We start from the raw sequence: 15,667 nt of genomic DNA on the forward strand, positions 1-15,667 counted from the left end.
CTAGCTTTGATTGGCTCCAGATTGGATTATGCCAACGTGCTTTATCTGGGTCTCCCGGATTATTTAGTGCAGCGATTACAGGTCGTGCAGAATTCCGCGGCGCGTGCCATTTTTGGCCTTCACAGGCGAGCCAGAGTGTCCGGTCTTTTACAGTCACTCCATTGGCTGCCTATCCGTAAGCGGATTATTTTCAAGGCTCTGACCCTGGCCCATAAAGCGCTTTTTGGTCTGGGAGCTAAATATCTCCAACGCAGGCTTGCTTTTTATCGTCCTACCAGAGCATTGCGCTCTAATTCTTTGTCTCTTGCGGTGGTGCCCCGAGTTAGGAAGGCCCGGATTGGGGGGCGCTCTTTTGGTTTGAGGGCGCCCCAGCTCTGGAATACTCTGCCTCTGGCCTTACGCTGCACCTCCGATCTGTTGTCTTTTAGAAGAGGCCTAAAAACTTGGCTTTTTACTCTTTAGTCGTGCTGGTCTGTTATCTTTGAATGTCTGTGCTTGTTATGTTTTTTATGAGCTGCCACTATAAAGCGCCGGGATACTCCGTTGGAGTAGCCGTGCGCTATAAAAAAATAAAGTTAACATAACTAACAGCTACTGGAAGCTGAGTGCCAGCCATGCAGGACATACCTTTTTTATCATCACCAAAAGCTGAAGAGACTGCGCTCTAGTTTGACCCACCAGAAATAATGTATGTGCAACACATGAAACCACACCTGCACTTACTCACTGTACCTAAAACGTAGTTTTATGGCCATCAGAATGGGTGATTGGCGATTCCTAAAAGATCTGCCCCTCTGGCAGCGCACCACGGACGACCTAATGGGCAGAGAGTGCGGGAAGACAGCCGAAACATTGGAGCACGTGGTCTGCTTATGCCCCGCCCTTATGCTTCAACGCAGACGCAAACTCAAAGCGGAGTGGAACAGGCTGGGTGTTCGGACCTGCAGACAGGCAATCATTGCAGCTTTGCGCCCTGAAAACACAGATTTAAATATAGGCCTTACAACCTACATACGGCATGCATACCTTAACTTTATGCAAAAGCCAGAAGGTCCAGCTAATGCCCCATTCCTTCATCTAACTGTTTATACCTAAACGCACTTTATTTCAAAACATTTTTAAAAATGTTCTAATTGATTGTATTTTATTATAACTGTTGTCATTGACCAGTTCGTTCTTTTAATCTGACTGTATTTTATTGTAACCAGCACTAATATCCTGAACATTGGATTGTTCCTTACAAGTTTAATAACATTAATGCTCAGTGTAACAATCCCCTTTTGCCCTAATGTTATGTGTCCGTATTATCTTGCAAATTATGTTTTAACCTTAAACACGTAACAGAAACTGAAAGATGTGACCCGGATGATCCTCATTTACTGTTGTTGTTCAATTGATCTCTTTTCTGTCACTCAATAATGTGTACAGTTGTGTGAGTCATTGAGACGTGCTTTTAAGGATATCTTTTTTATATCCAAATAAAGATTATAATTATTATTACATGAAACCAAGTGCATAAAATAATTAAAGTATAAGAAACCAATAAAAGGTGACTTATTTTAAATAAAATCCAGTTTTAGACTTACCATGCATTTTTCTGTTTAACAATAGGTTTCAGAGGAACCTTAACTTTGGCAATTTTGACTTCATCCTTCATAAAAGAAAAAAAACACAATTACTTGATTTACTGGATGGCTCTTTAATGAGATTCAAATCCCTCTTTAAAAAAATCTAGCATTATTATCTGCTTCTGTCGACATTACTGTGAAACAAGTGAGTCATCCGAGTCAAGAAATTAACTCTACTATACCTTAAGCCCTACATGAAAGTGGGTTCTTTAAAAACAGACAATCCTTTCAGTGGAAAGTCAGAAGTGTAAAACACTTTTATGCTTCCCTGTGATTTCCAGATCCCTCTACTGACAGCTTGAACTATCAGTCACTAGATTCTGATGAGCAAACAGAAAGGGAAAGACTGTTCAGATCATCATGGGCAGTTTTTCAACCATCGGAATCTCACACAAGAGAGATTTTTCTTTTCCAAGAGAAAGACAGCCTTGCACATCCCCAGTGGCTTTCCATTTCTTCCACCAGCTACTCTATTTACCGAGTCTGTTGTGCTTGTCAGTTAGCTGAATTAGGAGGGAGAGAAAAGGGCACTTGGATTTCAAGTAGCATGCCTTTATTAGACTAAATAAGTCAAAACTAATTGTTGACGTAGCTATTTAATAAACACATTACAAAATACATCACATAACATCCTAATATTATTTTGCTTTTAAAGAGAATACTGATGCTTAAATAAGACAATTCAGTTATCAATCAATCAGTTCGTAACACTTACAATGACAGTAGTGACAAAAAAGTACTTGCACATCCGATTCCATGTGTGTGGCATAAGTAAATAGAGAAACTGGTACCATAGCATCACAAATTAGATCAGAACTAATACTGCCACCTCCTCTGAAGGAAGTCCCCCCGCTCCCATCCCCCCCAAAAGCCTCCTGGCAACAGATACAGGAAGGCCAGAACTGCTGGCATTGAAAATATTTCGGTGAGGTAAACAAGTCCACCTGAGGAGTGGCCCACAGCATAAAGATGCTCTGGGCTACCTCCGATATAAAGACGTCACTTGCGATTGGCAAGATAATGGCGGCGCAAGCGGTCACCACTGATAGTGATGCTGTTGACTGCAGATGGCACAACACAACCTCTGGCAACCCAACTTTGATCAGCCAGTCATCTAGATACAGGAACATTGATATATCTGACTGAAGTGGGCTGTTACCACCGCCAACACCTTGGTCAAAAATCAAGGTCCCAAAATTAAGCCGAATTGCAGCACTTCAAACTGGTAGTGCTAGAACCCACAACAAATCGCAAGTACTTCCGGTGAGACCGTATGATTCGGATGTGGAAGTTCATGTCCTGCAGGTCAGTAACACCGTCCGGTCTCCAGCTTCCAAACCTAGTAGCACATGGGCTAGGGTCAGAATCTTGAACTTTTCCTTTTTGAGGTAGAAGTTCAACTTCCTGAAATCCAGGATAGGGCGCAGACCACCATCCAGTAGCACTTTTGACCCATTTCCTGCTATAGCAATTACCCCACAGGAGTGCTGCCACCTTTGCTGTAGGATGACCAGGTAATCCAGAGTGGGAGAGGAGCAAGGGGGTTGGATGGGGCAGAGCCTGAAGAAAGGAAAGGGTGCAATCTCTTCCCACTATTTAGAGGATCATTGGGTCTGAAGCGATAGCCTTCCATGCTGACAAAGGAGAGCATTCACCTCCCACATGATCTAGGTATCCTTGGGGATAGAAGTAAGACTGCTTTCTTGGGGAAACTGTGTGACCTTTTGGCTGGTAAGGTTGCTACTGCCGAAAGGAAAAAGTTCTAGAGAATCTTTGAAAGCGGCAAAACTTCCTGTAGTCACTCTGGGGTTCAGGCTGCTGAATAACCTAGTGATCAGGCTGATGCTCTGCTGATTTGGAGACTCTCTAGAGCAGCATCCGCTTTATCACCAACAGAATGGTTGCATCAAAAGGCAGGTCTATTAGATTGATCACAACAAGAAAGTGGCCCTTGGTGAAACTGACTAATACCTAAACCTCAAACATTCTCCATTCATACTGGTGTCAAAAATCAAAATACCCCCTATGTACATACAAGTATACAATTTAAAAAGAGGTATTACAGGAGAAATTAAAATTCTAGTACAATTTATTGATAAAAGTGAATAAAACCTTTTAAAACAATTTTTAAACACGCACAATCGGCTTAATCAATACAGAAATATAATCTTAATCAGAGACAAAAAAGTGCATTGTATACAATAACATCAAAAGGTCATTAATCCGATTAGAATCTAAAGGGTTGTATCCCATTGATATTCAATGATGCCGCCCTGCTTGTTCCTCGGATTTAAATCAAACAGAATGGGCGTCAACGCGTTCGGTGTAGTAAAATTTTGTTGTCTCTTATTCAGTATGTTTTGTTCGAATGCTGATTTAAGGAGTAAGGATCGTTTGAAAATCAAAACCTTCTTCCTCTTTCTCTGCACAGTTGCTAGTCGCAAACACCTGCTTGACGTCAAGGTTGTCTGTGATCACACCCAACAGTATATGTGGATAGCTTTTATAGACTCTGCCCATAGGTTATGCTCACTCATTTATTAAAGCCACAACAAGTCTTTATAAAGAAGTTCCAGGCCCCTGATGTTTCGCATTTGAGATTTGTTCCCAATAAAGGCCCATCTGATATAAAATTCAGCGGCAGAACGGTAGTATTCTAAAGCATAACCGTGGTGGAGAGTAATCCTGAGTTATATTTTGGTTCCCAGATACGGCGAACCAAACTGTTAGTAGAGCCGATGTCTCCGCACCCATCCTTCAGAAAAATACTATAGTAGAAGGTTTTGATTTTCAAACGATCCTAACTCCTTAAAGGCAATAGTGACTCCCAGAATTCACTATTACTATGCAGCAGCCCCACAGCAAATGGTAGCAGAATTGTCCATGTAGGAATCTGAAAAGAATTGGTGGCAAATGGACCATTCCATAGTTTTCCAACTGCTTTGGGACTTAGTTTGGGAAGATAAAAAAAACGTAGTCCCCTCTATTATATATCTTAGTACCCCTGTGAGCACCTTACCGGAAACCTGGAACAACTGAAAACCTTGACTATGTCGCATCAGGGGGCATAACGATGCACCCATCACCATACACTCTTATCAACTACAATGCTGCCTTCACCCCTGCTTTGGAGGGGCATGCTTATCGATGCTGGAGGGTGGTGGATGCAGGATGATTTCAGACATGTATGAAAGAGAATCCTCCAAGACCTTTTGAATGCAAGGCAGAATTTGATCTCACAGAGACAAAGCGCTTATTTTAAGGTCAGATTAGGCACCAAGTCATGCACACCTCTATTCATGGCTGCAGCCACTGAGGAAGGGACCCAATTTGAGATGCTCTTCACTACACTTGTGGGCACTAAAAGTAGTATTTCAAACTCTAATGACTACAAGGCAAGGCTGTGAATGACATGTTGAGTCGCATTCAATACCCGATCCTCAACGGAGGGTTTTGGGCATAAATATGATTGAGGGGGAGTGGGGGTCTGTTCCTCCTTTCTGTATTAAAGTGTAATTTTACTGTAACAAGACAGCTGAGTTGGCAGTAACATTATGCTCCATGGGGTGCTGTATGAGGTAGATATGTTGGTGGGAGAGGCTTTTCTTTCAAAGTTAGAGTTCTGGAAGGGGATGGGAGGACTTGTTGGGGTGCAAATGGGATCTGAACTGTGACATGCTTGGAACTGTCTTATTGATGAGCTAACTATTAACCTGCACACACTTAGACAGATGGAGAATACTTTATTTTATGATTTGTAACTGGGCAGTGATCCAACAGAAATTATGTGCTTGAAATTTCAATAAATAGATGTATGAAAAAAATGAACTAAAATGCACCCAGAGGGAACACGATAAGACACTGTAATGTCAGTGATCACCTTGTGTGTGACTTAATAATTCACTGTAAAAACTACGACAAATGTGTATACCCAAAAATGTGCACTGTCACAACTATTACTCAGCACTACAGCATTTCACTTTTTGATAACTGCTATTGCAGCTGAAACTGCACAGAAAGGGGTGGTGCATGAAGATGAGCAGATATCTACCAACAATCCCTACCCAGCTATGCCACCCACCTGTGGTTCCAGAATTAGTCATGTCATACTAGCTAAAAGCGTAACATGCCAGTGGTCAACCACGTCTACTTTTGCAGCCACTTCCTCTACTCTCCATTCTTTAGCAGCCACTGCCTCGATCTTTCTCACGCCACTGCCTCGATCTTTCTCACACCAGCTGCCTCCACACCCATTGTCCCTAATACAGCTAAAAGTACTTTGCTATCTGGAACACTCAGCACTTCTGTGCACGTGTGCTTCTACCACATCTGTGCTAGGAGCTCAGCATGCCTGCTACTTGACTGGCCCTTCTTGTGATAGATTTAGCCACAGCATTCACATAATGGAGGAGTGGATGGTTGCAATTCTGGCAACACAATACCATACTCTCCATCTCTCAAGAGTATGAGAAGCAATGGTTGAGAAGGGCAACTCTAAGGAGGATATGCTATTGGTTAAGGTCAAAGAGAAGAATCTGCACTCCACCACTGCATACAGGTAAGATGTGATTCAGGAGTGGTCTGGTGCTGTGGAGTCTTCTGTTTGGAATCTAAAGGTGAAAACAGAAGGGTCCAGCAAAAGATGACAATTTCAAACTGCCCATTCTCCAGGGTCATGAGCCCTGGAGAGAAACCTAGTGCAGGAAATACCCGACAGCCACTTTCCAACTCATTCCCAAGGCAAGCAACTCCACCACTCACCCCTCCCATTCACTTTTTATCCATCCGATTCCTTCTAGCACACCTCTCAGCAGACCATAGTATGCCACTATCCTCTCAAAAGATATGCAGTCTTTCAGCCCATCTCCTGGTCCTCACTTTGCACAGGGCATCAATTGCTGGCACACCTCATGATCAAAAGCGGCTAACTTCACAGGCTTATGAAGGCAAGAATCTAACAACTGCACAGTCCGCCTACCAAAAAGGCTGTCAACTACAAAGGCTTCCTCTTATTATCACATTATCAGTCACGCTATATCCGTTAATTCACCATGGGGTCTGTGCCAATTAATCTCGCACGTTTTTCACACAGTATTTGTCAGTGTTACCTTACATCATGATGCTAACACATTTTGTGAGTTAATAAGATTGCTAGACTCCTCCAAGACAGAGACCAACAATCTAGATGCAGAGACCTGGATAACATTTGTTTCTGAATTATACTAAGATAGATAGTTGGGGTTACGGAAGGGATGTTAAACCAAGGATATTATTCTGGAGGTTAATCTAATTGCACATAAAGCAATCCACTGCAGCATCGATCTATACACATGCTACCTCGACTTTAGTGCGCCATTTGACAAAGTGAACAGAACCAAATTATGGGGCAAATAAAAAAAAAATTGGGGTATTCCGGAAATATTATTGAATGCCATTGCTACATACCGATACTTGGGTTCAGGTAAAACTAGGGGATGACTCCAGAGTCTACAGGAAGATTACTACTTATCATAGGTTAAAACATAACTGCCTACAGCAGGTTAATCACCTAACTGACTGAGTAAAGGCCTTGTTCTGCCACCTGGATGTCGAGCATGTACCTGTTCTGCAATATGCAGATGAAACGGTTCTCTTGGACCACACCCCCATCGACCTTTCGTGCACCCTGGCCCACCTACTCAGATACATCAAGGACAACAATCTAAAGCTAAACATATCAAAGGCCAAAATCATAACTTTAGGTGCATACAAATATCCGTACAAATAGACAATTGGGCGAGACCTCATCGAAGAAGTCAATGTGTACTAGTATTTGGGAGTTTGGCAAAATAGAAACATGTGTTACAGAACCCAGTACAAGGGTATGCTAAATTCATGCAGTTATTTGCAGCACCAACTCTGCCAAATGCACTTAAAACTGTGTAGCCCATCCAGAAAAACTATACTGGAACTGTTTAGAACAAAGTTTTTGCCGGCAATCCAATACAGATCCTCTACAAATGTCACTTATTTGCACCAAGAGCCCATTTTGTCTTCTGCCATTAGAACCGTATTTGGGCTTCCAAAGTGGCATCCGGTCTGCCAGCTAGAGTTAGAATTTGAGATCACCAATTGAACAAGGATGGCTGATCTCCTCTTCATAGTACTACTTCAGGTTGAAAAAACACAAAGCCCTCGACTAACTCAAGAGCGCGCTCGATAAAGAGCTGTGCACCAATTAGAAAACTCCAAGAATCAATGGCATTAAGAATCTCATGTAAATTTTAGATGATTTGAGCCTAAAGGGGCACTTGGCCATACAACGGGTTAGAGCTTTTTCAAGAAATAAGAAAACTAATCCTCACAGTGTAATATATGGAGGAATGAAAGAGCTATCAAAGGTAAAAAGACAGGAACTCCTGCTACAAACCTATATTTTATCCACAGTTCAGAATCTATGTAGCAATTAATCTGAATGCTGACTTAAGATCAAAATTCATGAGATTGAGATTTCAACTTTAAGCACGGAGCGACAAACACAAAAACGGGAGTTTTCAACATAAGGAAATTGTGTAACTGCTGCAGAGGACATGCAGCTATAAGAATGAATTGCTATTGCATACACTACATATGTGTCCTTACCTCTTTGGCTTAAGGGTCAACTTATTAAGGCCCTGCTTCTTAAGACTACGAGTCCAGAAAATTGGGAATGCATCCTCTGTTTGCTTCATGGGGCAAGATTCACAGTTCATCTGTAGAGATGTTAAATTAATTGACATAGCACTTAGAGAGCTACAAAAATATTAGTCATAATCCATGCTAGTGACTGAACACTGGGCAACTCGCAGGAACACGGCAGTCTGGTGCTCCTTTAAGCAGAGTGTTTGGTTCAGAAAAAACACTTTTCTATGCAGGATTGGACCAAGAGGCTGCCTTTAGATATGAAAGGAACTCATTCAAAATGTTCTGTAGCTCTGTCTGTAAAATAAACAATGTCCAAATGCAAACCGCTGCCCTAAACAGTTGTACCTATTCCTACAGTGAACAAGCACATATAAAGTATTGTATCAAACCTTTATTTTGGCTACAAAAGTAACCCTAAAAGCACAACACAAATAAAGAGATGTCCAAAAAAATCCCATTTTCAATGTGCATCACAAAAATTACATCTCATATATAAAATATAATAAATATTTTAAACGGTAATTTCCAATAAAAAAATACATGCATAAAATATCTTGGGTGAATTTAATTCCAGACAGGTCATAACCCTCAAACACACTCCTCAAAAAGTATTAATATGATTGCACAGGATCAATACTGTGCTCAAACATTACAGGGCTAATGTACGAGTTACTTGCCTTCGGTAACGATGTATCTGGTAGAGACACAGTCTAGCCGCAGATTCCTTAACTTAGAATATCCCAAGGCGTCCGACTAGATCCAGAAATTTTTTGCAACAGCACCTCTGTACGCTGGGGGCGGCGCCGCATGTCTCCGCCCTGACGTCGTCCGTGGACATGACGTCAGCGAAGCCATACAAGTCCCTCCCGGTGCGCTGAAGTCAGTTTTCTTCGGAGAAACTTTTCCACACCACAATGCGGAGCCATCACCAAACACTGTGAGAGTATGGGAACAGTGTGTGAAAAAATTATGAAAATTAGTGAAACTAAAAGAATGGGATGGTGAGAAAAACCACCACAAGGGACAATAACACGCACTGTACCCTGAAAGCAATTTAGGAGAAGAGCCAAGCAGTGCTCTAAAAAGCAGCCCTGCAAAAGCGAAGGCAATGCCCTCCCCCGAGGCAAACAAAATATGTTAAGGCAGACAACAGAAAGCCTGCAATCACAAGATCCGACCGTGACAGGCAACAAGACCTGAACCAAAGAATTAAAAACGATCCACCAAAGAACGGCAACACCAGGCATGCCTTAACTTTTGTAAGAGAACTATTTGTGAGAGGCCAAGTGAGGGAGACTCCAAGCCAATTGACCATAGTAGAATCAAAGACAAGAGACTCAAACAACAAAAAATGGTGCGAGGGAGGGAAGGAGAACGCTAGAAGACCCCACACTGGAAGAACCACGGTCAGGGTGTAGGAATGTAGGAGGAGACATAAACCCTCTGCCCCAACCAGGGTCAGGGTGAAGGAATGTAGGAGGAGATATGAACCCTGTGCCCATCACTAGAATGGGAGGAGCAAAACAGGGAAACCAGAAGAACCATCCTCCTGAGGAGGAATATGAAAAAAGTCACCCCGCAGGATGACAAAGCCACTCAAAGGGAGGCGCAAGCATAAAAATCAACCTGAAATGGTCCTCGCAGAACGGGGAGGATGGGCGTGCGTTAAGGAATCTGCGGTTCGACAGTGTCTCTACCAGATACATTGTTACCAAACCTAAGAAACTTGTACATCTGATAGAGACATCTAGCCACAGATTCCTTAACTTAGAATATATATCAAAGCCATAACCCACAGGAGGTGGGTCTGCGACTGAATCCCACCAAGTTCCAAAGGAACACAGCAGTCAAAAAGTTGACGAAACACAGTGGGAGCAGCAATGCCACAGTGGCCAATCCCAGACCAGAAGCTCTGCAAGGAGTGACAAACAGTGGCAGGCAAAGGATCACAAGCCGCCGAGGGACGGCATGAAAGCCCATCCAAGTACACAGTGTAGAAAGGGAGCACAGAACCAGAAGGGCAGTGCGGTACGCGAGAGCCCAAAACTTTAGGAAAAGAGGGGCCCAGAGACAGGACAAGATGGTATGACAGAGTCCAAACGTGCAGGTTGAATATGACGAACAGTGGAAGAAGCACTGTGGAAGCGCACCAACGAAGACACCGGGGACAACAGCAGGAGGGTACTGACCATGCCCAGGAAGATCCAAGCTCACGAAAAACACCATACTTGATAGTGCGCAATCGCCCTTTCCCAAAGAGATATCGGAAAGGGCGGACAAGAAAAACATAAAATCGTGAGTACAAAAAGGACATGCGGGCGGCAGAAGTACAGAGTAGACCGTGTGCACAGCCAGAACCACACCTAAAAAAATATATATATATAGTATCCTGATGTTTTGGATTGCCTCTCCCATGTATCCCTGTCCCTGGCTGCTCAGCCTGTGCGAGTGTTCTGAATGGAATGTTTGGTGTGTGGGCTATGAGTGGAATGCTTGGGTTACTGAATGAGGGATGACAGTTGATGGGTGGGGCTGAGCAGCTAGCAGGCTGCTCTCGGTGGGGCTGCTGTGGCATTATACCTGGATTTGTCCTACCTGCCTACCTGCTACCAGATTAAACCTACGTTGATTTAATATCTCTAGTGTGGTCCCTCTTTACTACACTTATTTTTGGTCGGGAAGTGAACCCACGCGTGCAAAGCATCTACAAGATGTTAAATATCTACAATAAGCGCATGAATCTCCACACTTGGTCCTACGCTAAACTGGTCTGTCAGCTGTGGTCAGCCTCAACATCGATACTTCAATTAAAGTTTGCTGCGTGTGGAGACCGTTTTGCCAGAGAGCGCGTTACCCACAGTCCACTTCACATGTACGGAGGCATGGCTTTGGTTTGGCTCTACTTGTCTACATCGTGTGATTTTGGCACAGTTACATTTCTGCCCAGGTGTTTTTTTAGAAAATGCGCACAACGTAGACAGTCTTAGGCTGGCACACACCCCAGTGCACATTTTAACAGTCATTTTGAATGTTTAAAAGTTGTGCGCGAGCCACATACTGCGAGCGAGGCTTACCTGTTTTTGACTGATGCAAGGATGTACAGCGGAGATTTTCCGGACGTCGATGAGTAACAGCCCTGTTCATTGACCTATTTCAAGCACAGGCGTGCTGGGAGCCACCCGGAGCGGCAGGATTAGCGTGCCGCCATTTTGTGTTTGTTTCTACGAGGCATTCTGATCCTGCATCCTGCACCTTTTGCCAACGTTTCCTTGTCTTAATGCCTCATAGCGTTCTCGAGGTGTACTCTCCTGATACTGACAGAACATGGCTGAGAGGTTTGTCGGAGCGACGATGTCTTAACGGCATGTACAGTATCTAATTTTTAGGTCTCGCCTAGCGACGGATCACATGCGCTGACCTTTTTGGAGAGACCTATTGTCATTGGTTTCTCTGTCGAAGGGGGAAAGGAGATGTGCACACGTACGGAGAGGAGATGTGCACTCTGTACGTGTGCACATCTCCTGTACCCGCGTAGGACTGGCGTTTGAACACAGCGCGCGCATGGTGTGCTTTCACTTTCCCTCCCTCCCTCCCTCCCCCGTTCTCCTAGTTAGTTTCAGTGTTATGCCCGTACGGACAGGAGATGTGCACTCTGTACGCGTGCACATTTCCTGTCCCCACGTATGGCTGGCGTTTGATTGAAATAGTCACTGAAATGCGAATGGAGATGGAGTTTCTTGCAAAGCTTGAGACAAATCGATAGCTTATATAGATAGCCAAAACATTTTGGTACCAATTATACACCCAAGAAACACGCCGAGTTCACCAGGATTTCAGCCTGTACTGTAAACAAAGATCTTAGCCGCACGTGCATCAGTCCCCTGAACTATTTCGCGATTCGATTGACGGTTGATGAATGCACCTGTGGGCCGCAGCGTCACTGGCCATTAATGCAAAAGAGGACAATGTTCCCTGCCCTTGGTTGGCACAAGGGACCCACAGTGGGGTGCAGTGGGTCCCTCACACCCCTGCGACTTGGTACAGCAGAACTTGCTGCACGAATCTGCAGGGTTTTTAAGCGGATTTAAAGCACTACTGTAAACGTAACGCTACGGCTTGTTTTGGACTGTGTGTTTATACGTTGCCCATGGGCTGATCAGACTGAAATACAACACACAAACTCCCCGGGCTTCTGTCAGGGGCCTGTTTCTCCATAAACACAGCTGCTCGCCTCTTTACGACACGGTTATTGCCACCCTGAGACTTTGTTTCCAGTCTTACATGTGCAGCCAAATACGCGGCGATGCAGGACGTGTCTAACAGGTCGCTGCTCACTTGACTAGAAAAGTTTTTTTTTTACTGCAGATAAACAAGCACTGCTAGCTCCCAAAGGCAGAGTTGATGTCCTGATGATTCACCTTGTAATCTTCAGTACTCCTAGTCCTGCTCAAGCAGTTATTGCTAGTCAGGCGAATCCACCTCCATGACCGACCTTTAGCATGTGGAAGCTGGGCTCACGACCAGGGCGGCAGCTTCCAGAGGGGCGCTAGAACTTCCTGCAGTAGTCTCCCTATGGTAGCTTCAAAGAAGTGACCTAACGGCTACAGTGGTCGACTTAAAAGCTGGGGAAACCCTCTGTTCCTTCTGAAGCCTAGCTAACAGTTTGGGAATTGGAAGGATTGCATCATATAACATCTCCTGAGTCCTCCTCACTTTCAAGGAATCTACACCCATACCTTTGTGGAGAGGAACCGCAAGCAAAAATGAGGAACTTGTACATTGTCCTTGGTTTTCAAAAGGTATTTAAAGGGGGTCCTAAACGGCCTGCCTATTTCTGACAGAACTAACTAATGAGATGAAGAAAACTCTGCTCAAGAGGTCTGAGTGTGCATTGTTTATTCCTCACATATGGGCTGGTTTCAAAGACCGCAGATGATGCTCCGCCCAAAGACCAAGATAATGTACTATTACACCCAAGATTTTGTAGTGAGCCCCCGCCCCCTGGTGATTTCCTTAGGGACAGTCATCACATTGTTGGATTTTATCAGCATAATGATGATCCACAATGTGAGTTTTGACGATCTTGACTGGTGTAAAAACAGTTGGCAACTCCTTTCTGTTGGAATTTTGTTGCAACTCCGCGAAGGACAAGCACGCCGCATCAATGATTCCTGCAGAGTGGCTCCCCACTCTAGTGAGTTGATGTGTGAAATCTTTGGAGGATTGGGATGCAGATGTAAATCCTTTTGGAGGATCATTGGGTTCATCAAATATGGAGGTTAAAATTGTATTTTAAATTATACAACATATTTCACACCATTACAATTTTTTACCTTACAAGGTGCTTAAGCACTGTGTAGATTGGTAGCCAGCTGCCCTGTGGAATACTTCCAACAGAGATATTTGTCATACACACTGAGTAAACTATTTGTGATGCTGTTTATCACAAATGTGTGACACAGTTTGTTAGTGGTTTTCCATGCAATTTGTCATGCAATATGTTATTTAGAGTTCTTACACATTTTAATGCAATCGGTCAAACCATATATATCCTTCCCAGGTTATGCTATTGTCATGTAGGCGTTCATTTAGGTGAATGTGCATGCCGTTCAGTCGAGATCAATATAGTGAGAAATCATGCAAGAACATAGCTACCATCTGAAAATAGTGGTCCCAGGGGAAATCTATATATAGTCAACCAGAAGTAACAGAACCCCAGATTGGGATGATAGTTCTAAGCCACAAGGAAGTCCATTATGGAGTAAACCAAGCAGCAACAGAATCCTAGCCCCTGGTGGCGAATTATGCCTGCGTAATTTAAATTTCGCCCAGGCCTAGTTTCAGACAGCCAAGATTACTGGTAAATGCAGTTTATAGGAGTGACAGAGGACAGCAATTGGCATGCATTGGTTACAGGCAGCCAAATAAATGCCCAAGAGGCCCTGTGGCATTCACTGATTGCACGCAGCTGGGATCTATTTCAAATGCAGATGAACAGTACTTGGCTTGCAGTGATTGTAAGAAGTCAGATAATTAGCCAGGAGGTCCACCCTGGAGTGACAAAGGGACCAATTGGTTTATAAACCGATGTAACACAAGGGTGTTTATTGATAAAAAAGTTGTACATTTCCAGGATGTTTCGGATTGCTTCTTGTATGTCTTACAGTGGTGGACAGTGTGTTTATATATATTAACGATTGATAGAGTGCTCAGTGGCACCAAGGGACGTCCCAGCTTTAAAAAGTATTTGCAATGCAATACGTCTAGAATTTGCGAGTTTAAGCTATTAGCATTGTAAATTACAATGCCTTTTATTTGTGTTTTAAAAACTAAAACAAACAAAAGGCATTGTAATTTATAGTGCCAATAGCTCAAAGAAGCATAAATGCGAGACCTATTGCATTGCAAATGCTTGTTCTTTGTGGTGGCCCAAAGGATTTTTGCTGTTTTCTTGAGTGTGGCGTAGGATTGTACAAAATTGTGAGATCGTGTTTTCACGCAGCTATGTTTTTTCTGTATTCACTGCCCTGTGTTACGCTGTCATCTAGTGACAAGCTGGAAATTGAATGGAATTTTCTTACACTTTCCGTCCGTCGTGGTTTATTTATTCCAACTGCTTTTCTGTTTCTGTACATAGAGTTGGCAAATCTGTAGCTGGAAGCTCCATGTTCAATGCCTCACTGATCAGTATTTATGTGGCAAGTTTGAATTTCCTATTTATATTACAGTTTACAGTGTTTCAGGTTCCACTTTTTACAGTTTAGTTTCCCTTACTTTGGGGACGTTTCAGTCTTGTTTACAGTGGGTAGCTGCACATCCTTCTCCCTTGCATGAGGGATGATCATGGGTACACGACCAGGATATGCAGTACACCTAACATCACCCCCCAGTCTTTTACTTTGCGACCTCCCACTTGCAACACTGGAGAGACGCTTATACACCGCACTACCAGACATCCTGGTCTCCATACACAATGGCTGCAAACATGACACGCCAAGCTTCACTGCTTGCTCCTACTCCTCAGTGAGCTATACCACCACACATCTTGCTGCACCTGCGTCGGCATTATGCACACATGTCTGAACCGCCACCTGCCGACAGCTCCCCCACTACTGCCTAACCACAGCGGATACCCAGATCCTCAGGGGGGACTTGAGCGCTGAACACAACAGCACTAATGCCTGACTAACTCTGCAATGTTTATGTTCATAATAAAAGATAAAATGTAGACCTATCATTTGTGCAACTGAATGCCAGAATGTTGTACATATATGTCTATGGATATCGCCGGCGGACCCCCGGGTTCCAGGCTAAACGGCTGTGTCATTCCACTACGGACCCCCTTGACTACACGTGGCCCAACCAGCCCTTGCATG

The 15,667-nt window shown here is 43.7% G+C and overlaps 1 protein-coding gene across 3 annotated transcripts in view; it reads right to left on the reverse strand.

Annotated features, from left to right (window-relative positions):
• LOC144772494 (E3 ubiquitin-protein ligase TTC3-like) overlaps window positions 1-15,667 on the reverse strand; it is a 1,119,388-nt gene that overhangs the window by 573,883 nt on the left and 529,838 nt on the right. For all 3 annotated transcript variants that reach the window (XM_078656860.1, XM_078656861.1, XM_078656859.1), the window contains exon 25: window positions 1,587-1,651. In XM_078656860.1, coding sequence (XP_078512986.1) covers window positions 1,587-1,651 — 65 coding nt within the window. The remainder of the gene's footprint in view (window positions 1-1,586; window positions 1,652-15,667) is intronic.

This window comes from Lissotriton helveticus, chromosome 8 (assembly GCF_964261635.1).
Source record: "Lissotriton helveticus chromosome 8, aLisHel1.1, whole genome shotgun sequence".
Taxonomy (NCBI): Eukaryota; Metazoa; Chordata; class Amphibia; order Caudata; family Salamandridae; genus Lissotriton; species Lissotriton helveticus.